The sequence below is a fragment of the Bombina bombina genome, chromosome 1 (assembly GCF_027579735.1).
Source record: "Bombina bombina isolate aBomBom1 chromosome 1, aBomBom1.pri, whole genome shotgun sequence".
In the NCBI taxonomy this organism is placed as follows: Eukaryota; Metazoa; Chordata; class Amphibia; order Anura; family Bombinatoridae; genus Bombina; species Bombina bombina.
In genome coordinates this window covers 1055304841-1055325542 of record NC_069499.1, presented here as the reverse complement: position 1 = coordinate 1055325542, position 20702 = coordinate 1055304841, and the positions used below count along the sequence as shown (strand labels likewise).

General features: G+C 37.0%; 1 protein-coding gene across 1 annotated transcript in view; it reads left to right on the top strand.

The window, feature by feature from the left end:
• Nucleotides 1-1531: 1531 nt before the first annotated feature.
• The window catches only part of SLC13A3 (solute carrier family 13 member 3), an 86228-nt gene continuing 67057 nt past the window's right edge, over nt 1532-20702 (top strand). The window contains exons 1-2 of the mRNA XM_053693641.1: nt 1532-1782; nt 7757-7923. Coding sequence (XP_053549616.1) covers nt 1547-1782; nt 7757-7923 — 403 coding nt within the window. The 5' untranslated portion in view covers nt 1532-1546. The remainder of the gene's footprint in view (nt 1783-7756; nt 7924-20702) is intronic.

Here is a 20702-nt window from a genome sequence, read left to right as displayed (position 1 = left end):
AAATTTGATGATAAAAGTAAAATGGAAAGTTGTTTAAATTTGCAAGCCCTATCTGAATCATGAACGTTTAAGTTTGACTTGACCGTCCCTTTAATTGCATTTAGTCAAACAGAACTTCTAGGTTCCAGCAGAAAATGGAAATGTACTGGGTTTATAATTCATGTTGTGGACAAAAGTTCACATAGTTTTCCTCTTTCATTAACCAATACTTTGTTAATCTGGTTGTTACTGTAATAAGATTTTCTTGTTAAACCTTCCTTAAAACCAGCCTTCAGTCATCTTGCGCACAGGATATTTTGAGAGATTATTTACTCCATAAAAAGACTCTGAAGGTCAATTCAACACATGACTTACTCACCTATTGACTGTACTGACCACATACAGAATAATTATAAGTTCATGGAGATACATAAAGCATGTGCAAAGTTAGATCTAAACATAGCCCTCTACCTTAAAGTCATAATTGATTATGGGTTGGAAAATTACATTGAAAATACTATACCAATGAAAAGGTTGTTCATTAAAGTTTTATATTCCTTAACCCCTTTAAGAAGAGCTTTATATCTGACCTTATGAGCCCATTAACGGTCTGATTACGAGTTGACCGGTATTTAACGTTTTTGCGTTGGGTAGCGCTTGTATTGCAAGTTAACCCAATGTGCGCATAAAAGTCAATGGAACAAAAAAAGTGTGAAAAACACCCTAATCGTGTACAAATCTGATCGCAAATCCTCAAGTGTGCAAACCCGACATTAAATTATGAATATTTCACATTCCAGTTTTATAGAATATGTTCTATATATTCAGAAATACACATTTCTACATATATCTGATTATTTTTTTGGTTATATATATATATATATATATATATATATATATATATATATATATATATATATATATATATATATATATATATATATATATATATATATATATACACCACACACACAGATATGTATAGGAATATCTATTTAGAACATATTCTGCTTTGTGCAGAACATTGGAATGTTATAGTAAGCACACAGTATCTGGCCCTAAGTGTTTGGTCTTATAATTTGTATATTGTTTTAGCATCGTATGTAAAAGACTAGCCAATTTTTTTTTCTATTGCTCATTATTTTGTTCTTCTTTACATTTTTTTTTTGCTAACAGTTTTTAAAATAGTTGTAGATTTTTGGTAAACTTTATTAAAAATAATTATTTAAAAAAAGGGCACAAAGGAATATTCATTGTAACTTGTCATTTGCTTTTATTCTCTTAGCATCAAATCAAGGTAAAATGACTAAGCTACTTACATATTGTACTACAGTCTTCCAAATTATTTTATCATTAGAAAACTGAGGTGTAGAAAAACTTGATTGCTTCCATTGCCGGTAGTTGCCATAATCTTGGTTACTGAGACTATTAAAACTCAGATGTCCTATTAAAAAAAAAAAAGAAAAACTATAAAATTAAGATGTTTAAATTAAATAAAATTATATTGGTTTAAATACATCATTGTTTTTAATTACAGGAAGGAAAATGCCTCTACGTAGTATTATTAATGGCCTTATACTGGTGCACAGAAGCTTTACCATTGGCTGTCACAGCACTGCTTCCGATAGTTCTCTTTCCTTTCTTGGGTATTTTGCCTTCCAGCAAAGTTTGCCCACAGTACTTTTTGGATACAAACTTCCTTTTTCTTAGTGGGCTTCTAATGGCATCTGCAATTGAAGAGTGGAATCTCCATCGAAGAATAGCTCTTAAAGTTCTCATGTTGGTGGGAGTCCAACCTGCAAGGTAATGCCTATTAAAATAATTGTGCCACCATTGTATACATTCCTGCAACTGATAAATTCAATGAACCCTACAAACAGATTATTTTAAATAATGGTATACTTTATGGTGTTTTTGTCAGGTCAAACAGAGAATTAAAAATGATACAGATAACCTGGCCTGGAAGATCCTCACATCAGTAGATGTAACACACATATCAGGCAAATCTGTGTGAAATATTAGCATCCACTATAAAAAATCACTCAGAACAATATAAATTTCAGTCATATTTTGTCACATATGCAACACATCATTAGATACGTAGATTGTCGCAGGAAACAATATGGGCTTGGAATTTTTCACATTTGCAACAAGTGTATTGTCTGTAATTACTATTCAAAAACCACTCTGACTTGTCTCAGCTAGACAAAAAATTTCCTTATCACTCTACAAAAGTTCTCCATCTGTTTCCTTGGGAACCCTGTAGTAAGCACTAGAAAAAAGAGTCAAGACAGATTCTTCATCACAGCACCCTACAACAATGATTACACAAAACTGATATCTAAAAACCTTAATATGTGACATATTCTAAAATGTCTTAAGGTTTTAAAGCAAAGATACAAGTATTTGTATAATCTTCATGCTAGTACACAAGCATTTGCATGGATTTGACATGTAGTGCTGAGCTGTCTTTTAGAGTGCAATAATTTACTTTATATGTGAATCATATGTTGCAGTTATTTGTTTAATGTATTTTAAATACAGTAAGCATAACCATTCATACTTGGATTGACACATAAGGGCGTTCATTGTAGTAAAATGCTCGTGTAGAACTAGAATTTACATGTTTCAACACAGTTGAACATTTCCTACATTTATGAATCAGAAATACTATTGGCTTAAAAATAAATAAAGAAAATCAAAGTGAAAAAGAGATGGGCAAAAATGATTAAATATATCAGCTTTTACATAAAAATTTTGAAACAATGTGTTCTATTATAATTCTGCAATACTGTTTAACATACAGTCACTTTATCACTTCCTCTAACAGAACAGTTGTCCACTCACTTTAACATAGGGAAGATACATTCACTAAGATTTCATGAAGAGATAAGTTTAAAGAGGCATGGAAGGAATATTCAACTTTCAAAATCCTGATAGAGTTTACACTTAGAAAAAGTTCCAGTTTACTTATATTCTTAAACTTTTTAACCCTTTAAAATTTCATTTTTTTTTTTAAATTTGGCCCTTCCCAATGAGGGTATACTCCTAAATATGCTTAGGAGCATACATGTGTCATGTGCAGTATGTGGAAACAGTTTGTGTGACGACAGTATGCAAGCAGCCTGTAGAGGAAGCTACAACAGAAAGTGCTGAGTAGCAGCAGGGAGCACACACACAGTTTGGATTTCTCTTACCAGAAAGCTATCTGCACTTTCAGGTGGCGTTCAAACAGTTTATTTTTATTTTTAATTAAACAGTGCTTCTAGCTATACAGCTATCATATTCAATAGCTTAGTTTACCATAGTTTTTACTACAAAGTGGCTGAATCTACTGCACTCTAAATCGATGAAGAGTGAAAACTTTGAGTTGCCATAAAAACATCCAAAATATTCCTCATTGTTTAGCCCTTGTTTGCTGCTTCATCTGTAAAGGGGTGACTAATGTAAAAGAAAATGCTATATTTCATTATATTGCCAATTTTCTACTATGTATTTAATCATATAAAGGGTTTAACTCCATAGTTAAAGGGACAGTAAAGTCACAATTAGTCATTCATGATTTAGACAGAGCACACAATTTTAAAAAACTTTCCAAATTACTTCTATTATTTAATTTATCCAGGTAAGCTCAGGAGCAGCAAATAACCTAGGTTCTAGCTGCTGATTGGTGGCTGCATATATATATATATATATATATATATATATATACCGATTGTCATTGGCTCATCCATGACCTATATTTAACAAAGTCTAGCGGACCTGATCCGCCAGATCTCGCTGAATACGAAGAGCAACACGCTCTCTGTATTCAGCATTGCACCAGCAGCTCACAAGAGCTGCTGGTGTAACGCCGCCCCCTGCAGGCTCGCGGCCAATCAGCCGCCAGCAGGGAGGTGTCAATCAACCCGATCGTACTCGATCGGGTTGATTTCCGGTGATGTCTGTCCACCTGCTCAGAGCAAGCAGACAGGTTATGGAGCAGCAGTCTTTGTGACCGCTGCTTCATAACTGCTGTTTCTGGTGAGCCTGCAGGCTTGCCAGAAACACGGGGCATCAAGCTCCATTCAGAGCTTGATAGATAGGCCCCCATGTGTTCAGTTAGAAACCAGTAGTGCATTGCTGCTCTTTCAACAAATGATACCAAGAGAATGAAACAAATTTGATAATATAAGTAAACTGTAAAGTTGTTTAAAATTGTATGTTCTACCTAACTCATGAAAGATACATTTTGGGTTTCATGTCCCTTTAAAGTCACACACCTAGACACTGCCCTTACTGTGGACTCAATGAGAAGGACACAATGAGTCAGGAGCTGCGTATATGTCAACCAATAACCTGGTTGTTCTGCTCAGGAATGACACAGGAGCAAGGTAGCTGCTTGTTAATAATTATGTATTTAACTCCTTTGCAGAGGTTTAACAGTAAATCAAAGGAATTTGTTTACAAATAGAATATGGTAATGAACACATAGGCCAGATAACAAGTGGCGTGCATACTGATTTTTTTGCTTGCACTCTAACTGCGCTCAAAGTAAAGATTAGCGCAGTTGGGTTAGCGTACCTATTACAAGTTGAAAGTTAAAAGCACTAGAGCAAAAGTATGATGCGCTAACTTCAGGACTTCGGATATTGCGACCACACTAACATTATCTCCCATAGACTTCTTTGGGGCATGCTAAACCGATACCACATAAGACCAACAGCACTAAAGCTTAAGGTAGTTATGAATATTTTACATTCCATTCCATGTTCTACACATAGACAAAAAATTTTTTTATTTTTTAAACCTAATTGCTCTATAGATATGATTATTTTTTTGCAAAATATTTATCTTTACCTGAATATCTATAGGAATATATACAGGTGTGTATGTATGTATGTATGTATGTGTATATATATATATATATATATATATATATATATATATATATATATATATATATATATATATATATATATATATATACACTGTATATATGTTTAAAAATACAATGAAAATGTTCTTCTAAGTGAATAACTTTGGAAACTATTTATATTAAAAAAAACAGTAAAATACATTTTAGGATATTACATTGATTTTTCATGTTTCAAGGTATTTGACTGGAACAGGCTCAAAAGTGTGTGTGTGTGTGTGTGTATATATATATATATATATATATATATATATATATATATATATATATATATATATATATATATATATATATATATGTATCTAAACATATTTGCAAATATATACACATAAATAAACGTTATATATATATATATATATATATATATATATATATATATATATATATATATATATATATATATATATATATATATATATGGACTTTTTCTGTGTGTTTATATTAAAAAATATTATTTTTTGTAATTTTCCTTGTTTGGGCCTTGCACCCAGGCCTGACTGGGGTTAACTGCCTGTGGCTCTGGTGACAGTACAGCTTCCTGAGAGTGCTGGTTTGCACCCAGGGCTGTGCATGTTGCAGGGTCATGGGATGTGTACCCGGTCCGGCCTGAGAGTGCTGACCCCACCCCATGTTTTTTATATATATATATATATATATATATATATATATATATATATATATATATATATATATATATATATATATATATATATATATATATATATATATATATACGCGCACACACACATGTACTGTATATGACAAAAGACAGTAAAGAAAGAAAAGTAAGTGTATACTAGGCGCTGCACTAAAGCATATAAAAATTGTGCCTATGTGGATACTTATTCTGTAATGTATAATACAAGATGAATCGCACAACAATATATCTCTGTATACAACAACACTCAAAACCAATGTTAAATGATCACAGGGTCTGCTTAAAATCCCCCACGTAAGGAAGAAAATCTTACACAACCCAAAAATCAGTCCATAAAAATGGATAAAGGAATGTTCCAATAGTGGTTGTTTGTGGATATGGATGGCTGCTCCTTTAAAAGAGTCCCATCATGAACTCTGCGTAGAAAACTGTAAAAACAAAAATAGGAACAGGAGCGCACAAACGCATCTAAGTGCAGATTCAAAAGACACCTTTAATAATGTAGTGCCCTATTACAGAAACACACTCATAATTTATAAAATATAAAACAGCTCTGTGACAAGAGTTATTAAAACTGCAAACCCGCTCTGACGTCTTCTCCCCAGTAAAGAGTAGCCCAAGTCAGCGTATCCACCAATCACAAGAAGGGGTGTGTTTCCAGCCTGGCCAATTGTATGTCCTTAGACCCGTAAAAGTCCTTCCAAGTGGCTCAAAGTGGGAGGTGTGATTATACACCCATCGTAAGTGGTGCCTTTGTGACAAGCTGTGGATTTCTCTATGAGAAGTATTCAGTATGTCCGTAATTCACAGGATACAAAGCATGGGTACAAGACCTTCAAAATACAATAAAAATACCTAAAATCGGCCCTCAAGCCATGTTATGCTTGTTATAGATTACAAGCACACTACTGTAGCCTCACAGAGACCTTCTTGATTACTTCACTCAACGTACGTTTGGAACGAAACGTACGTCGAGTGAAGTAATTTAGAGCTGTTTTTTATTTTATAAATTGTGAGTGCATTTCTGTAATAGGGCACTACATTATTTCTGTAATAGGGCACTACATTATTAAAAGTGTCTCTTTAATCTGCACTTAGATGCGTTTGTGCACTCCTGTTCCTATTTTTGTTTTTACAATGTACTGTATATGCACACATACACATATTTAAATATATATATATATATAAATATACATAATAGCCCTTTCCAGTCAATTACCTCGCCACATACCATATCCCTTTTAACCTTTATAAAAAAAATATTAATGTTTATATACTTTTTTTTTATCAGAAAGTGTATATATGAAGGAATAGTTTATTTTGTGATGTTTATGATGTGTTTGGTCAAAAAAATGTTTTTAACCCTTACACTTTATGCTATGACTTCAGGAGTGATAATATATTTTTTTTTGCGCTCAAGTATAACTGTTTACTTTCAACTTGTAATATGCAGGTTCATTTGCTCAGTCGCTATATTGCTTGTAATCTAGCACATTATGGGCTCCATTTATGAAGCAGAGAGAGCTACTCCAGAGCACTTGAGGGGCAGGTTCGCATATGCGAGCCTGCTTCCCGCAATATAAGAAGCAGCGGTAATTAGAGGTGGAAAAGAGAAATCATAAAGAGCTTGCTCGCTCTTTGTGATTGACAGCCCGAGATTCGCATGATTGAAGGGTCTGACATTACACTCATCGAAGTGTGTAATGGTACATATGGGCCAGTGGACTTACAGATCCGCTGCCCGTATGCAGCAAAGGTGGGTAGACAGCTTTGCATGTTAAGAAGTTGTCCGCCCGCCTTTCAATACATTGGGCCCTTAGTTTACAGTCTGTGAGATAACAGATGGTTGTTACAACATAATTTAAAATATCAATTCTTTTTCTTCAAAATATCTTATTCCCTTCAAAGAATACAAAAAGTTGCAATCAAAAGACACTAATCATGCCCCCTGCAGAGTAAAACAAATTCTGCTGTTAAATTTAAATGAACTATGTATGTTGGACTATTTTGTACTGTCCAAATAGGTTTGCACCCTCCAAATAATACACAGGTGCTGGATGGACTATTGATTTAACCTTCTTTAAAATCCCAGGGATATTTGGAGTATATATCTAGAACACTTGTGCTCTTGTGAGATTTGTTGAGATTGAGCTTCTAAATCACTGTAAATAATGACTAAAACTAACTAATATACCTATTTTAAGGCTCATTTTAGGAATGATGATGGTCACTGCTTTTCTCTCGATGTGGCTGAGCAATACAGCATCCACCGCCATGATGCTGCCCATTGCTAATGCTATTCTGAAAAGTTTATTTGGTGAGAAAGATGGTGAAGAAGATAAAGGGATCAAAAGAAATGATGACAGCTCAGGTATGTAATAAATTAAACTTGGATTAGTTCTTACGGACAGTAAACACCTTGATATTTCAATATATCATTTTAAGTTATGTGTATTAAAACCAAAGTGCAATATTCTTTCATTATTTATTTTGCCCACTTTTCTTTAGCTTTGAAAATTGTGTATTTTTATTCCTCAGACTTGGAAATGCACACTGCAGACTTTTCAAGGCTAGCCCTGCTACATATATTTCCCTAACTGGCTTCATCTGATATCTGCAAATCATTGCAGTCTATACTAACATAATGAACATAGTTAGCCTTGTTTTCTGCAGAAGCAAGCCCAGATTGGCTCCTTCAAATAAGGCAAGTGGTGGGTGGAGTTTGGCTAATGAAAAACAATAATAGCAAACCAGATGTTAATTTATTTTAGAAATGCTTTCACTTGGCTGATATTTTATTTAATTGTAAGGTGACATATAATTAGAAGGTGTTTAGTCTCCCTTTAAAATATAATTAGGATTACCTAACACACGGCCAGATTACGAGTTTTGCGCTATTTCCACCGCTCACCTTTAATAACGCTGCTATTACAGGTTTGCAAAAACCCGGCGTTAGCAGGCAATATGGCAGCATTGAGCTCCATACCGCACACACAAATACCAGCGCTGCTTTGAGCTGGTTTTACGTGCTCGTGCACAATTTCCCTATAGACATCAATGGGGAGAGCCGGCTAAAAAAAAGCCTAACACCTGCAATAAAGGAGCGTAAAGCTCCGTAACGCAGCCCCATTGATTCCTATGGGGAAAGAAAAGTTATGTTTACACCTAACAATCTAACATAAACCCTGAGTCTAAACACACCTAATCTGCTGCCCCTGACATCGCCGACACCTACATTACACTTATTAATCAGCCAATAGGATTGAGCTTGCATTCTATTGGCTGATTGGAACAGCCAATAGAATGCAAGCTCAATCCTATTGGCTGATTGCATCAGCCAATATGATTTTTTCAACTTTAATTCCGATTGGCTTATAGAATTCTATCAGCCAATCTGACTTCAAAGGACGCCATCTTGGATGACGTCCCTTAAAGGAACCTTCATTCTTCAGTAGCCGTCGACAGAAGAGGATGCTCCGCGCCGGATGTCTTGAAGATGGAGCAGCTCTGTGTCGGAAGGAAGAAGATAGAAGATGCCGTCTAGATGAAGACTTCTGCCCGCCTGGAGGACCATTTCTTGCCGCTTGGATGAAGACTTCTCCTGGCTTGGTTGAGGACTTCTGCCCACTTGGATGAAGACTTCCCCCGGCTTCGTTGAGGACTTCTGCCCGCTTGGATGAAGACTTCTCCCGGCTTGATGAGGATGGATGTCCGGTCTTCAAAAACTGTAAGTGGATCTTAGGGGGTTAGTGTTAGTTTTTTTTTAGGGTTTATTGGGTGGGTTTTATTTTTAGCTTAGGGTTTGGGCAATGGAAAAGAGCTAAATGCCCTTTTAAGGGCAATGCCCATCCAAATGCCCTTTTCAGGGCAATGGGGAGCTTAGGTTTTTTAGATAGGATTTTATTTTGGGGTTTGGTTGTGTGGGTGGTGGGTTTTACTATTGGGCAGTTGTTTGTATTTTTTTTACAGATAAAAGAGCTGATTTCTTTGGGGCAATGCCCTGCAAAAGGCCCTTTTAAGGGCTATTGGCAGTTTAGTTTAGGCTAGGGTTTTTTTTATTTGGGGGGGCTTTTTATTTTAATAGGGCTATTAGATTAGGTGTAATTTGTTTAAATATTTGATAATTTCTTTTATTTTGTGTAATTTAGTGTTTATTTTTTATTTTTAATTTAGTTAATTGTATTTAATTAATGTAATTGATTTAATTGTAGTGTAATGTTAGGTGTTAGTGTAAGATAGGTTAGGTTTTATTTTACAGGTAAATTTGTATTTATTTTAACTAGGTAGCTAGTAAATAGTTAATAACTGTTTACTAACTAGTCTACCTAGTTAAAATAATTACAAACTTGCCTGTGAAATAAAACCTAAGCTAGCTACAATGTAACTATTAGTTAGATTTTAGCTAGCTTAGGGTTTATTTTACAGGTAAGTATTTAGTTTTAAATAGGAATTATTAAGTTAATGATAGTCATTTTTATTTAGATTTATTTTAGTTATATTAAAGTTAGGGGTGTTAGGGTTAGACTTAGGTTTAGAGGTTATTAACTTTAGTATAGTGGCGGCGGTGACGTTGGGGAAAGCAGATAAGGGGTTAATAATATTTAACTAGTGTTTGCGATGCGGGAGTGCGGCGATTTAGTGGTTAATATGTTTATTATAGTGGCGGCGATGTCCGGAGAGGCAGATTAGGGGTTAATAATTTTATTTTAGTGTTTGCGATGCGGGAGGGCCTCGGTTTAGGGGTTAATAGGTAATTTATGGGTGTTAGTGTACTTTGTGACACTTTAGTTGTGAGTTTTATGCTACAGATTTGTAACGTAAAACACATAACTACTGACTTTAGATGGCGGTACGAATCTTGACGGTATAGGCTGTACCGCTCAATTTTTGGCTTCCCAGGCAAAACTCGTAATACCGGTGCTTTGGAAGTCCCATTGCAAAAGGACTTTTTGAAAGGTGCGGTAGTTACGTTGAGTTACGGCCACAAAAGTGTGCGGTACACCTATACCTGCAAGACTCGTAATAGCAGCGGTAGTGAAAAATCAGCGTTATGAAGCTTTTTCACTCATAACGCAAAACTTGTAATCTAGCCAAAAGATTCTTTGTAAATTAATTAAAAGCAAATCAGAGGTCTTATCTGACTAAAGAAAATAACTAAGGGTCAATCACATTAAATCACTTCTATGCGGGAATACGTGAACATGCACACAATATTCTTTGTTTGGCTTTTTGCGCTCGTCAGGTTAGTGCGAGAGCGAAAACAGTTTACTTTCAACTCATAATACAAGCGCAACACAACTAGCACAAAAAGCTTACTTCTAGCGCAATTAACTCTGGAGCGGGAGCGTTCATTAGCGCTCCACTTGTAAGTTTTTCTGAAGGATTGTGATCTAAGTTTAAAAAAGTAGCTAAATATTTTTCAACCTCTGAGTATTATACATTGAAAAAAACACAAGTTGTAGTAACAGATTTTTTTGTAGTTTCTAACATGTGACTGCGATTTCTAATTTGAATTATTGCCTGTGATGAAATCTTTAAAGTTTAGGAAGCTGAGTTCAAAGTCTTTTGTTAGTTTACTCATTGCAGAAAAGTAAAGAAAATATTTAAGAATACCTAATTGAAGAGACTATGAACTCTGAACAGTGTACGGTTTTGTAATGTCTAAAGAAACACTTTGTAATTCCTTAGCTTATCTACTTTTAATGAAAAACCTAGCTCAAGGTTGCAGGTTTTAGACGCATGGGGGGTGGAAAACTATATTTAGTTATAGGAAGTAAACTGCAGATAAGAAAAGGCATTAAATGGACAGTAAACACCTTTGAAAACTGAGCAATTTCTAATTCTAAAAACTTGGAATACACCCTTATCAAGACTAACTCTGCTACATATCTGTTTCTTATTGGCTATATAATCTAACAACTGCAAAATCATTCACTTTATTCTAACTTTAGGACTTTGGCTAACCTTGTTGGCAACAAGCCAAAGCCCAGATTGGCTCATCCAAATAAGGCAAATTGTGGATGGAGTTTGGCTATAAGAAGTGCTAAAAGGATGTTAATTTGTTTTAAAAACATTAAGACTTGGCTGATATGTTATTCTATGGAAACACCACAGAGATGTCTTATAATTACAAGGTGATTACAGTCACTTTAGGATGCCTATAATCAGAACTTTGGAAGAAAAAATATTTTTTGTGGAAAACCTAAAACTTTAAAGGGACATAAAACCCAAAATGTTTCTTTATTGGTTTAGATAGATCACACAATTTTAAACAACTTTCCAATTTACTTCTTTTATCAAATTTCCTTTATTATCTTGTTATCCTCTGTTGAAGGAGCAGCAATGCACTACTGGGAGCTAGCTAAGCACATCAACGGCTAGATTTGGAGTTTGGCGGTAAAAGGGCTGTTAACGCTCCGCGGGTTTTTTTCTGGCCGCACCATAAATTTAACTCTGGTATCGAGAGTTCAAACAAATGCTGCGTTAGGCTCCAAAAAAGGAGCGTAGAGCATTTTTACCGCAAATGCAACTCTCGATACCAGAGTTGCTTACGGACGCGGCCGGCATCAAAAACGTGCTCGTGCACGATTCTCCCATAGGAAACAATGGGGCTGTTTGAGCTGAAAAAAAACCTAACACCTGCAAAAAAGCAGCGTTCAGCTCCTAACGCAGCCCCATTGTTTCCTATGGGGAAACACTTCCTACGTCTGCACCTAACACCCTAACATGTACCCCGAGTCTAAACACCCCTAGCCTTACACTTATTAACCCCTAATCTGCCGCCCCCGCTATCGCTGACCCCTGCATTACACTTTTAACCCCTAATCTGCCGCTCCGTAAACCGCCGCCACCTACGTTATCCCTATGTACCCCTAATCTGCTGCCCTAACATCGCCGACCCCTATGTTATATTTATTAACCCCTAATCTGCCCCCCACAACGTCGCCGACACCTGCCTACACTTATTAACCCCTAATCTGCCGAGCGGACCTGAGCGCTACTATAATAAAGTTATTAACCCCTAATCCGCCTCACTAACCCTATCATAAATAGTATTAACCCCTAATCTGCCCTCCCTAACATCGCCGACACCTACCTTCAATTATTAACCCCTAATCTGCCGACCGGAGCTCACCGCTATTCTAATAAATGTATTAACCCCTAAAGCTAAGTCTAACCCTAACACTAACACCCCCCTAAGTTAAATATAATTTTTATCTAACGAAATAAATTAACTCTTATTAAATAAATAATTCCTATTTAAAGCTAAATACTTACCTGTAAAATAAATCCTAATATAGCTACAATATAATTTATAATTATATTATAGCTATTTTAGGATTAATATTTATTTTACAGGCAACTTTGTAATTATTTTAACCAGGTACAATAGCTATTAAATAGTTAAGAACTATTTAATAGTTACCTAGTTAAAATAATAACAAATTTACCTGTAAAATAAATCCTAACCTAAGATATAATTAAACCTAACACTACCCTATCAATAAAATAATTAAATAAACTACCTACAATTACCTACAATTAACCTAACACTACACTATCAATAAATTAATTAAACACAATTGCTACAAATAAATACAATTAAATAAACTAGCTAAAGTACAAAAAATAAAAAAGAACTAAGTTACAGAAAATAATAAAATATTTACAAAGATAAGAAAAATATTACAACAATTTTAAACTAATTACACCTACTCTAAGCCCCCTAATAAAATAACAAAGCCCCCCAAAATAAAAAATTCCCTACCCTATTCTAAAATACAAATATTACAAGCTCTTTTACCTTACCAGCCCTGAACAGGGCCCTTTGCGGGGCATGCCCCAAGAATTTCAGCTCTTTTGCCTGTAAAAAAAAACATACAATACCCCCCCCCCCAACATTACAACCCACCACCCACATACCCCTAATCTAACCCAAACCCCCCTTAAATAAACCTAACACTACCCCCCTGATGATCTTCCTACCTTGTCTTCACCATGCCAGGTTCACCGATCCGTCCTGGCTCCAAGATCTTCATCCAACCCAAGCGGGGGCTAGACATCCACTGAAGAAGTCCAGAAGAGGGTCCAAAGTCTTCCTCCTATCCGGCAAGAAGAGGACATCCGGACCGGCAAACATCTTCTCCAAGCGGCATCTTCTATCTTCTTCCATCCGATGACGACCGGCTCCATCTTGAAGACCTCCAGCGCGGATCCATCCTCTTCTTCCGACGACTAGACGACGAATGACGGTTCCTTTAAGGGACGTCATCCAAGATGGCGTCCCTCGAATTCCGATTGGCTGATAGGATTCTATCAGCCAATCGGAATTAAGGTAGGAATTTTCTGATTGGCTGATGGAATCAGCCAATCAGAATCAAGTTCAATCCGATTGGCTGATCCAATCAGCCAATCAGATTGAGCTCGCATTCTATTGGCTGATCGGAACAGCCAATAGAATGCGAGCTCAATCTGATTGGCTGATTGGATCAGCCAATCGGATTGAACTATATTCTGATTGGCTGATTCCATCAGCCAATCAGAAAATTCCTACCTTAATTCCGATTGGCTGATAGAATCCTATCAGCCAATCGGAATTCGAGGGACGCCATCTTGGATGACGTCCCTTAAAGGAACCGTCATTCGTCGTCTAGTCGTCGGAAGAAGAGGATGGATCCGCGCTGGAGGTCTTCAAGATGGAGCCGGTCGTCATCGGATGGAAGAAGATAGAAGATGCCGCTTGGAGAAGATGTTTGCCGGTCCGGATGTCCTCTTCTTGCCGGATAGGAGGAAGACTTTGGACCCTCTTCTGGACTTCTTCAGTGGATGTCTAGCCCCCGCTTGGGTTGGATGAAGATCTTGGAGCCAGGACGGATCGGTGAACCTGGCATGGTGAAGACAAGGTAGGAAGATCATCAGGGGGGTAGTGTTAGGTTTATTTAAGGGGGGTTTGGGTTAGATTAGGGGTATGTGGGTGGTGGGTTGTAATGTTGGGGGGGGGTATTGTATGTTTTTTTTTACAGGCAAAAGAGCTGAAATTCTTGGGGCATGCCCCGCAAAGGGCCCTGTTCAGGGCTGGTAAGGTAAAAGAGCTTGTAATATTTGTATTTTAGAATAGGGTAGGGAATTTTTTATTTTGGGGGGCTTTGTTATTTTATTAGGGGGCTTAGAGTAGGTGTAATTAGTTTAAAATTGTTGTAATATTTTTCTTATCTTTGTAAATATTTTATTATTTTCTGTAACTTAGTTCTTTTTTATTTTTTGTACTTTAGATAGTTTATTTAATTTTATTTATTTGTAGCAATTGTGTTTAATTAATTTATTGATAGTGTAGTGTTAGGTTAATTGTAGGTAATTGTAGGTAGTTTATTTAATTATTTTATTGATAGGGTAGTGTTAGGTTTAATTATATCTTAGGTTAGGATTTATTTTACAGGTAAATTTGTTATTATTTTAACTAGGTAACTATTAAATAGTTCTTAACTATTTAATAGCTATTGTACCTGGTTAAAATAATTACAAAGTTGCCTGTAAAATAAATATTAATCCTAAAATAGCTATAATATAATTATAAATTATATTGTAGCTATATTAGGATTTATTTTACAGGTAAGTATTTAGCTTTAAATAGGAATTATTTATTTAATAAGAGTTAATTTATTTCGTTAGATAAAAATTATATTTAACTTAGGGGGGTGTTAGTGTTAGGGTTAGACTTAGCTTTAGGGGTTAATACATTTATTAGAATAGCGGTGAGCTCCGGTCGGCAGATTAGGGGTTAATAATTGAAGGTAGGTGTCGGCGATGTTAGGGAGGGCAGATTAGGGGTTAATACTATTTATGATAGGGTTAGTGAGGCGGATTAGGGGTTAATAACTTTATTATAGTAGCGCTCAGGTCCGCTCGGCAGATTAGGGGTTAATAAGTGTAGGTAGGTGTCGGCGACGTTGTGGGGGGCAGATTAGGGGTTAATAAATATAACATAGGGGTCGGCGATGTTAGGGGTAGCAGATTAGGGGTACATAGGGATAACGTAGGTGGCGGCGATTTGCGGTCGGAAGATTAGGGGTTAATTATTTTAAGTAGCTTGCGGCGACGTTGTGGGGGGCAAGTTAGGGGTTAATAGATATAATACAGGGGTCGGCGGTGTTAGGGGCAGCAGATTAGGGGTACATAAGTATAACGTAGGTGGCGGTCGGCAGATTAGGGGTTAAAATTTTTAATCGAGTGGCGGCGATGTGGGGGGAGCTCGGTTTAGGGGTACATAGGTAGTTTATGGGTGTTAGTGTACTTTAGGGTACAGTAGTTAAGAGCTTTATAAACCGGCGTTAGCCAGAAAGCTCTTAACTCCTGCTATTTTCAGGCGGCTGGAATCTTGTCGTTAGAGCTCTAACGCTCACTGCAGAAACGACTCTAAATACCAGCGTTAGAAAGATCCCATTGAAAAGATAGGCTACGCAAATGGCGTAGGGGGATCTGCGGTATGGAAAAGTCGCGGCTGTAAAGTGAGCGTTAGACCCTTTAATCACTGACTCCAAATACCAGCGGGCGCCCAAAACCAGCGTTAGGAGCCTCTAACGCTGGTTTTGACGGCTACCGCCGAACTCTAAATCTAGCCGCAAGTGAGCCAATAAGAAGAGGCATATACGTGCAGCCACCAACCAACACCTAGCTTCTAATAATGCTTTGCTGCTCCTGAGCCTATCAAGGTATCATTTTCATCAAATGATACCAAGAGAACAAAACAAATTAGAAAGTTCTGAATCATGAAAGAAACATTTTGGTTTCATGTCCCTTTAATGGATGTAAAACCACTTTGTTGCATTGTTATATTAAGAAAAACACTAAGCATTGGGTTAGACTTAATAAAAATAATTGCAATGTGTATTATTTCTCATTTTAAAATTATTTTATTTATTTTTTAAACTTTATTTTTGTAGGGCCCATTACTCCCTGTCACTGCCCCACAAGGTGACTGGGGTCTCTACAGAAAGGCATATATAGGTTGATGTCATAAATCTTGTAGAGTAAATTGAGCTGGCTTTCTCTAGCATTTACTGAACAATAACAGGAATCCAGTTTCTTGCCCATGATCAGAAGAGGACAGAATGCAATTAAGAGAGGCAGTAAGGTCAACATTTCATTATTCAGACAGAGCATGCAATTTTAATCAACTTTCCACTTTACTTATATTATTTCATCTTCTTCACTCTATTGAAATCCTTTGTTAAAAAAGCTTACCTAGGTAGGCTCAGGAGCAACAATTCACTACTGGGAGCTAGCTGTTGATTGGTCGCTGCACAATATGCCCTTTGTCATTGGGTCACCTGATGTGTTAAGCTATGTCCCAGTGGTGCATTGCTGCTCCTTCAATAATAGATACCAAGGGGTCGATTTATGAAGCAGCGGATGCTGCTTCCAACCCACTCCGCTTCAGTTCCGTCTGAAGTGGAAGTTTAGAAGCAGCGGTCCTAAGATCGCTGCTCCTTAACTCGTCCGCCACCTCTGAGGTGACAGACAGCAATCAGCCCTATTGAGTTGATTGACACCCCCTGCTAGTGGCCGATTGGCCACAAATCTGCAGAGGGCGGTATTGCACCAGCAGTTCACAAGAACTGCTGGTGCAATGATAAATGCCAACAGCGTATGCTATCGGCATTTATCGATGTGCGGCGGACATGATACGCTACATTGTATCAAGTCCATCCGCACAATAGTAAATTGACCCCCAAGAGAATGAAGCAAATTTGATGATAGAAGTAAATTGGAAAGATGTTTAAAATGATATGCTCTATCTGATTAGAAAATATTTGGGTTTTATGTCCCTTTCAGTTTTCAGCATGTCAACTCCCTTATGTCACTATAGGCTGTGGTTAAACTGAAAATTTCTAAGTGCTTATTTTGCCAGAAAACAAGTTTTAGCACATTATGTTTCTGTTTCTGTTAAGTTTGTTTTAAAGGAACAGTAAACACCAATTTTCATATAACTGCATGTGATAGGCACTACTATAAAGAAGAATATGCACAGATACTAATCTAGAAATCCAGTATAAAACCTTTTAAAAACTTATTTAGAAGCTCCCAGTTTAGCACTGCTGATGAGGTAGTCTGGGACACCCACTGAAAGGGACTGGGTAAACAAATAGAGCAGACACTCTCCATCTCCCCCCTTCCCTAGGAGTCTGAAAATTAGTACAATGTTCTTAAAAAATAAGCAAAACTTTACATTTTTATAAAAATACTACCAGATTGGCTATATAAACGGATCATCTACAAAAAATGTATGCAAAGAAAAATCTAGGGTGAGATCCAATATACGGCGCAGGTTTCAGTGCCGCCCGTAGTTTGACCTCGCACATCGAGCTATCACATATACGGCGCCGGCAGTTGCTAAAGTGCCGTAAGTCAGACAAACTAGCGATGTCCAGAAATAAGCGTAAGTACAAATTTCTGGAGTCGCCAGTGACTTACGGCACTTTAGAAACTGCTGACGCCTAAAAAAAATTAACTAAAGTATAAAATATCCCGGAACTGTCTAACACGCCTCCCAAAAATAGCCCGACACATATACCCCTCTATCCGCAATCCCCCCTCTCACTCCTAACAATAAATGTATTAACCCCTAAACCGCCGCTCCCGGACCCCGCCACCACCTATATTATATGTATTACCCCCTAATCTGATCCCCCTACACCGCCGTCACCTATTTTAAATATATATACCCCTAATCTGATCCCCCTACACCGCCGCCACCTATTTTAAATATATATACCCCTAATATGATCCCCCTACACCGCCGCCACCTATTTTAAATATATATACCCTTAATCTGATCCCCCTACACTGCTGCCACCTATTTTAAATATTAATTATTATTTAAATAAATATTAATATTATTCACTAAATAATTCCTATTTAAAACTAAATACTTACCTATAAAATAAACCCTAAGATAGCTACAATATAATTAGTAATTACATCCTAATCTAAGTTACCATTACAACTAACACTACACTATCAATAAATTAATTAAATAAACTACAATTATCTCAACTAAATACAATTAAATACACTAAACTATATTACAAAAACAAACAAACACTAAATTACAAACATAAACAATTACAAGATTACAAGAATGTTAAGCTAATTACATTAATCTAAACCCCGTAATAAAATAAAAAGCCCCCCAAAATAATAAAATTTCCCTACCCTAAACTAAATTACACAAGTAATCAGCTCTATTACCAGCCCTTAAAAGGGCCTTTTGTGGGGCATTGCCCCAAAGTGATCAGCTCTTTTACCTGTAAAAAAAAAGAACCCCCCCCATTACAACCCACCACCCACACACGCCTACTCTAAAACCCACCCGATCCCCCTTAAAAAAAAATATCTAACCCCCAAGTGGTCCTTACCTGTCCTGAAGACCGGCGGAGAAGGTCCTGTTCCAGGCGGAGAAGTCTTCTTCCAAGCGGCGACCTCTTCTTCTTCCAGGAACCAGCCGGCGCGGAGCGAAGGAGTTGAAGACCGATGACCGCGGAGCTGAAGACCGTCCACTCTGGAACTGAAGACCAGCAATGCTGGAACTGAAGATCGGCGATGCTGGAACTGAAGACCGGAGCCATGGAGCGTGGAGGATCCTCTTCATACGATCTCCACTGTAAACTAAATAGGAATTCAAGGTACGCGATTAAAAATGGCATCCCTTGAATTCCTATTGGCTGGTTTGAGCCTTCAAATTCAAATCAGCCAATCGGATGAGAGCTACTGTAATTCTATTGGCTGATTTGAATAGCCAATAGAATTACAGTAGCTCTTATTCTATTGGCTATTCACATCAGCCAATAGAATTACAGTAGCTCTCATCCAATTGGCTGATTTGAATTTGAAGGCTCAAATCAGCCAATAGGAATTCAAGGGACGCCATTTTTAATCGCGTACCTTGAATTCCTATTCAGTGTACAGAGGAGATCGTATGAAGATGATCCTCCACGCTCCATGGCTCCGGTCTTCAGTTCCAGCATCGCCGGTCTTCAGCTCCGTGGTCATCGGTCTTCAACTCCTTTGCTCCGCGCCGGCTGGTTCCTGGAAGAAGAGGTCGCCGCTTGGAAGAAGACTTCTCCGCCTGGAACAGGACCATCTCCGCCGGTCTTCAGGACAGGTAAGGACCACTTGGGGGTTAGACTTAGGTTTTTTTAAGGGGGGATCGGGTGGGTTTTAGAGTAGGGGTGTGTGGGTGGTGGGTTGTAATGGGGGGTTGTTCTTTTTTTTACAGGTAAAAGAGCTTATTACTTTGGGGCAATGCCCCGGCAAAGGCCCTTTTAAGGGCTGGTAATAGAGCTGATTACTTTTGTAATTTAGTTTAGGTTAGGGAAATTTTATTATTTTGGGGGGCTTTTTTATTTTATTAGGGGGCTTAGATTAGGTGTAATTAGCTTAAAATTCTTGTAATCTTTTTTTATTTTTTGTAATTTAGTGTTTGTTTGTTTTTTGTAATATAGTTTAGTGTATTTAATTGTATTTTAGTTGAGATAATTGTAGTTTATTTAATTTATTGATAGTGTAGTGTTAGGTGTAAATAAATATATAAATATAAACCCTAAAATAGCTACAATGTAATTATATTGTAGCTATCTTAGGGTTTATTTTATAGGTAAGTATTTAGTTTTAAATAGGAATTATTTAGTGAATAATATTAATATTATTTAGATTTATTTAAATAATAATTAAGTTAGGGGGTGTTAGGGTTAGACTTAGGTTTAGGGGGTAATATAGTTAATATAGGTGGCGGCGGTGTAGGGGGATCATATTAGGGGTATATATATTTAAAATAGGTGGCGGCGGTGTAGGGGGATCAGATTAGGGGTATATATATTTAAAATAGGTGGCGCCGGTGTAGGGGGGTCATATTAGGGGTATATATATTTAAAATAGGTGGCGGCGGTGTAGGGGGGTCAGATTAGGGGTTAATATAGTTATTATAGGTGGCAGCAGTGTAGGGGGGTCAGATTAGGGGGTAATACATATAATGTAGGTGGCGGCAGGGTCTGGGAGCGGCAGTTTATGGGTTAAATACTTTATTAGGTATTGCGGTGGGGGATTGCGGTTGACAGCTAGACATTGCGCATGCGTTGTGTTAGGTTTTATTTT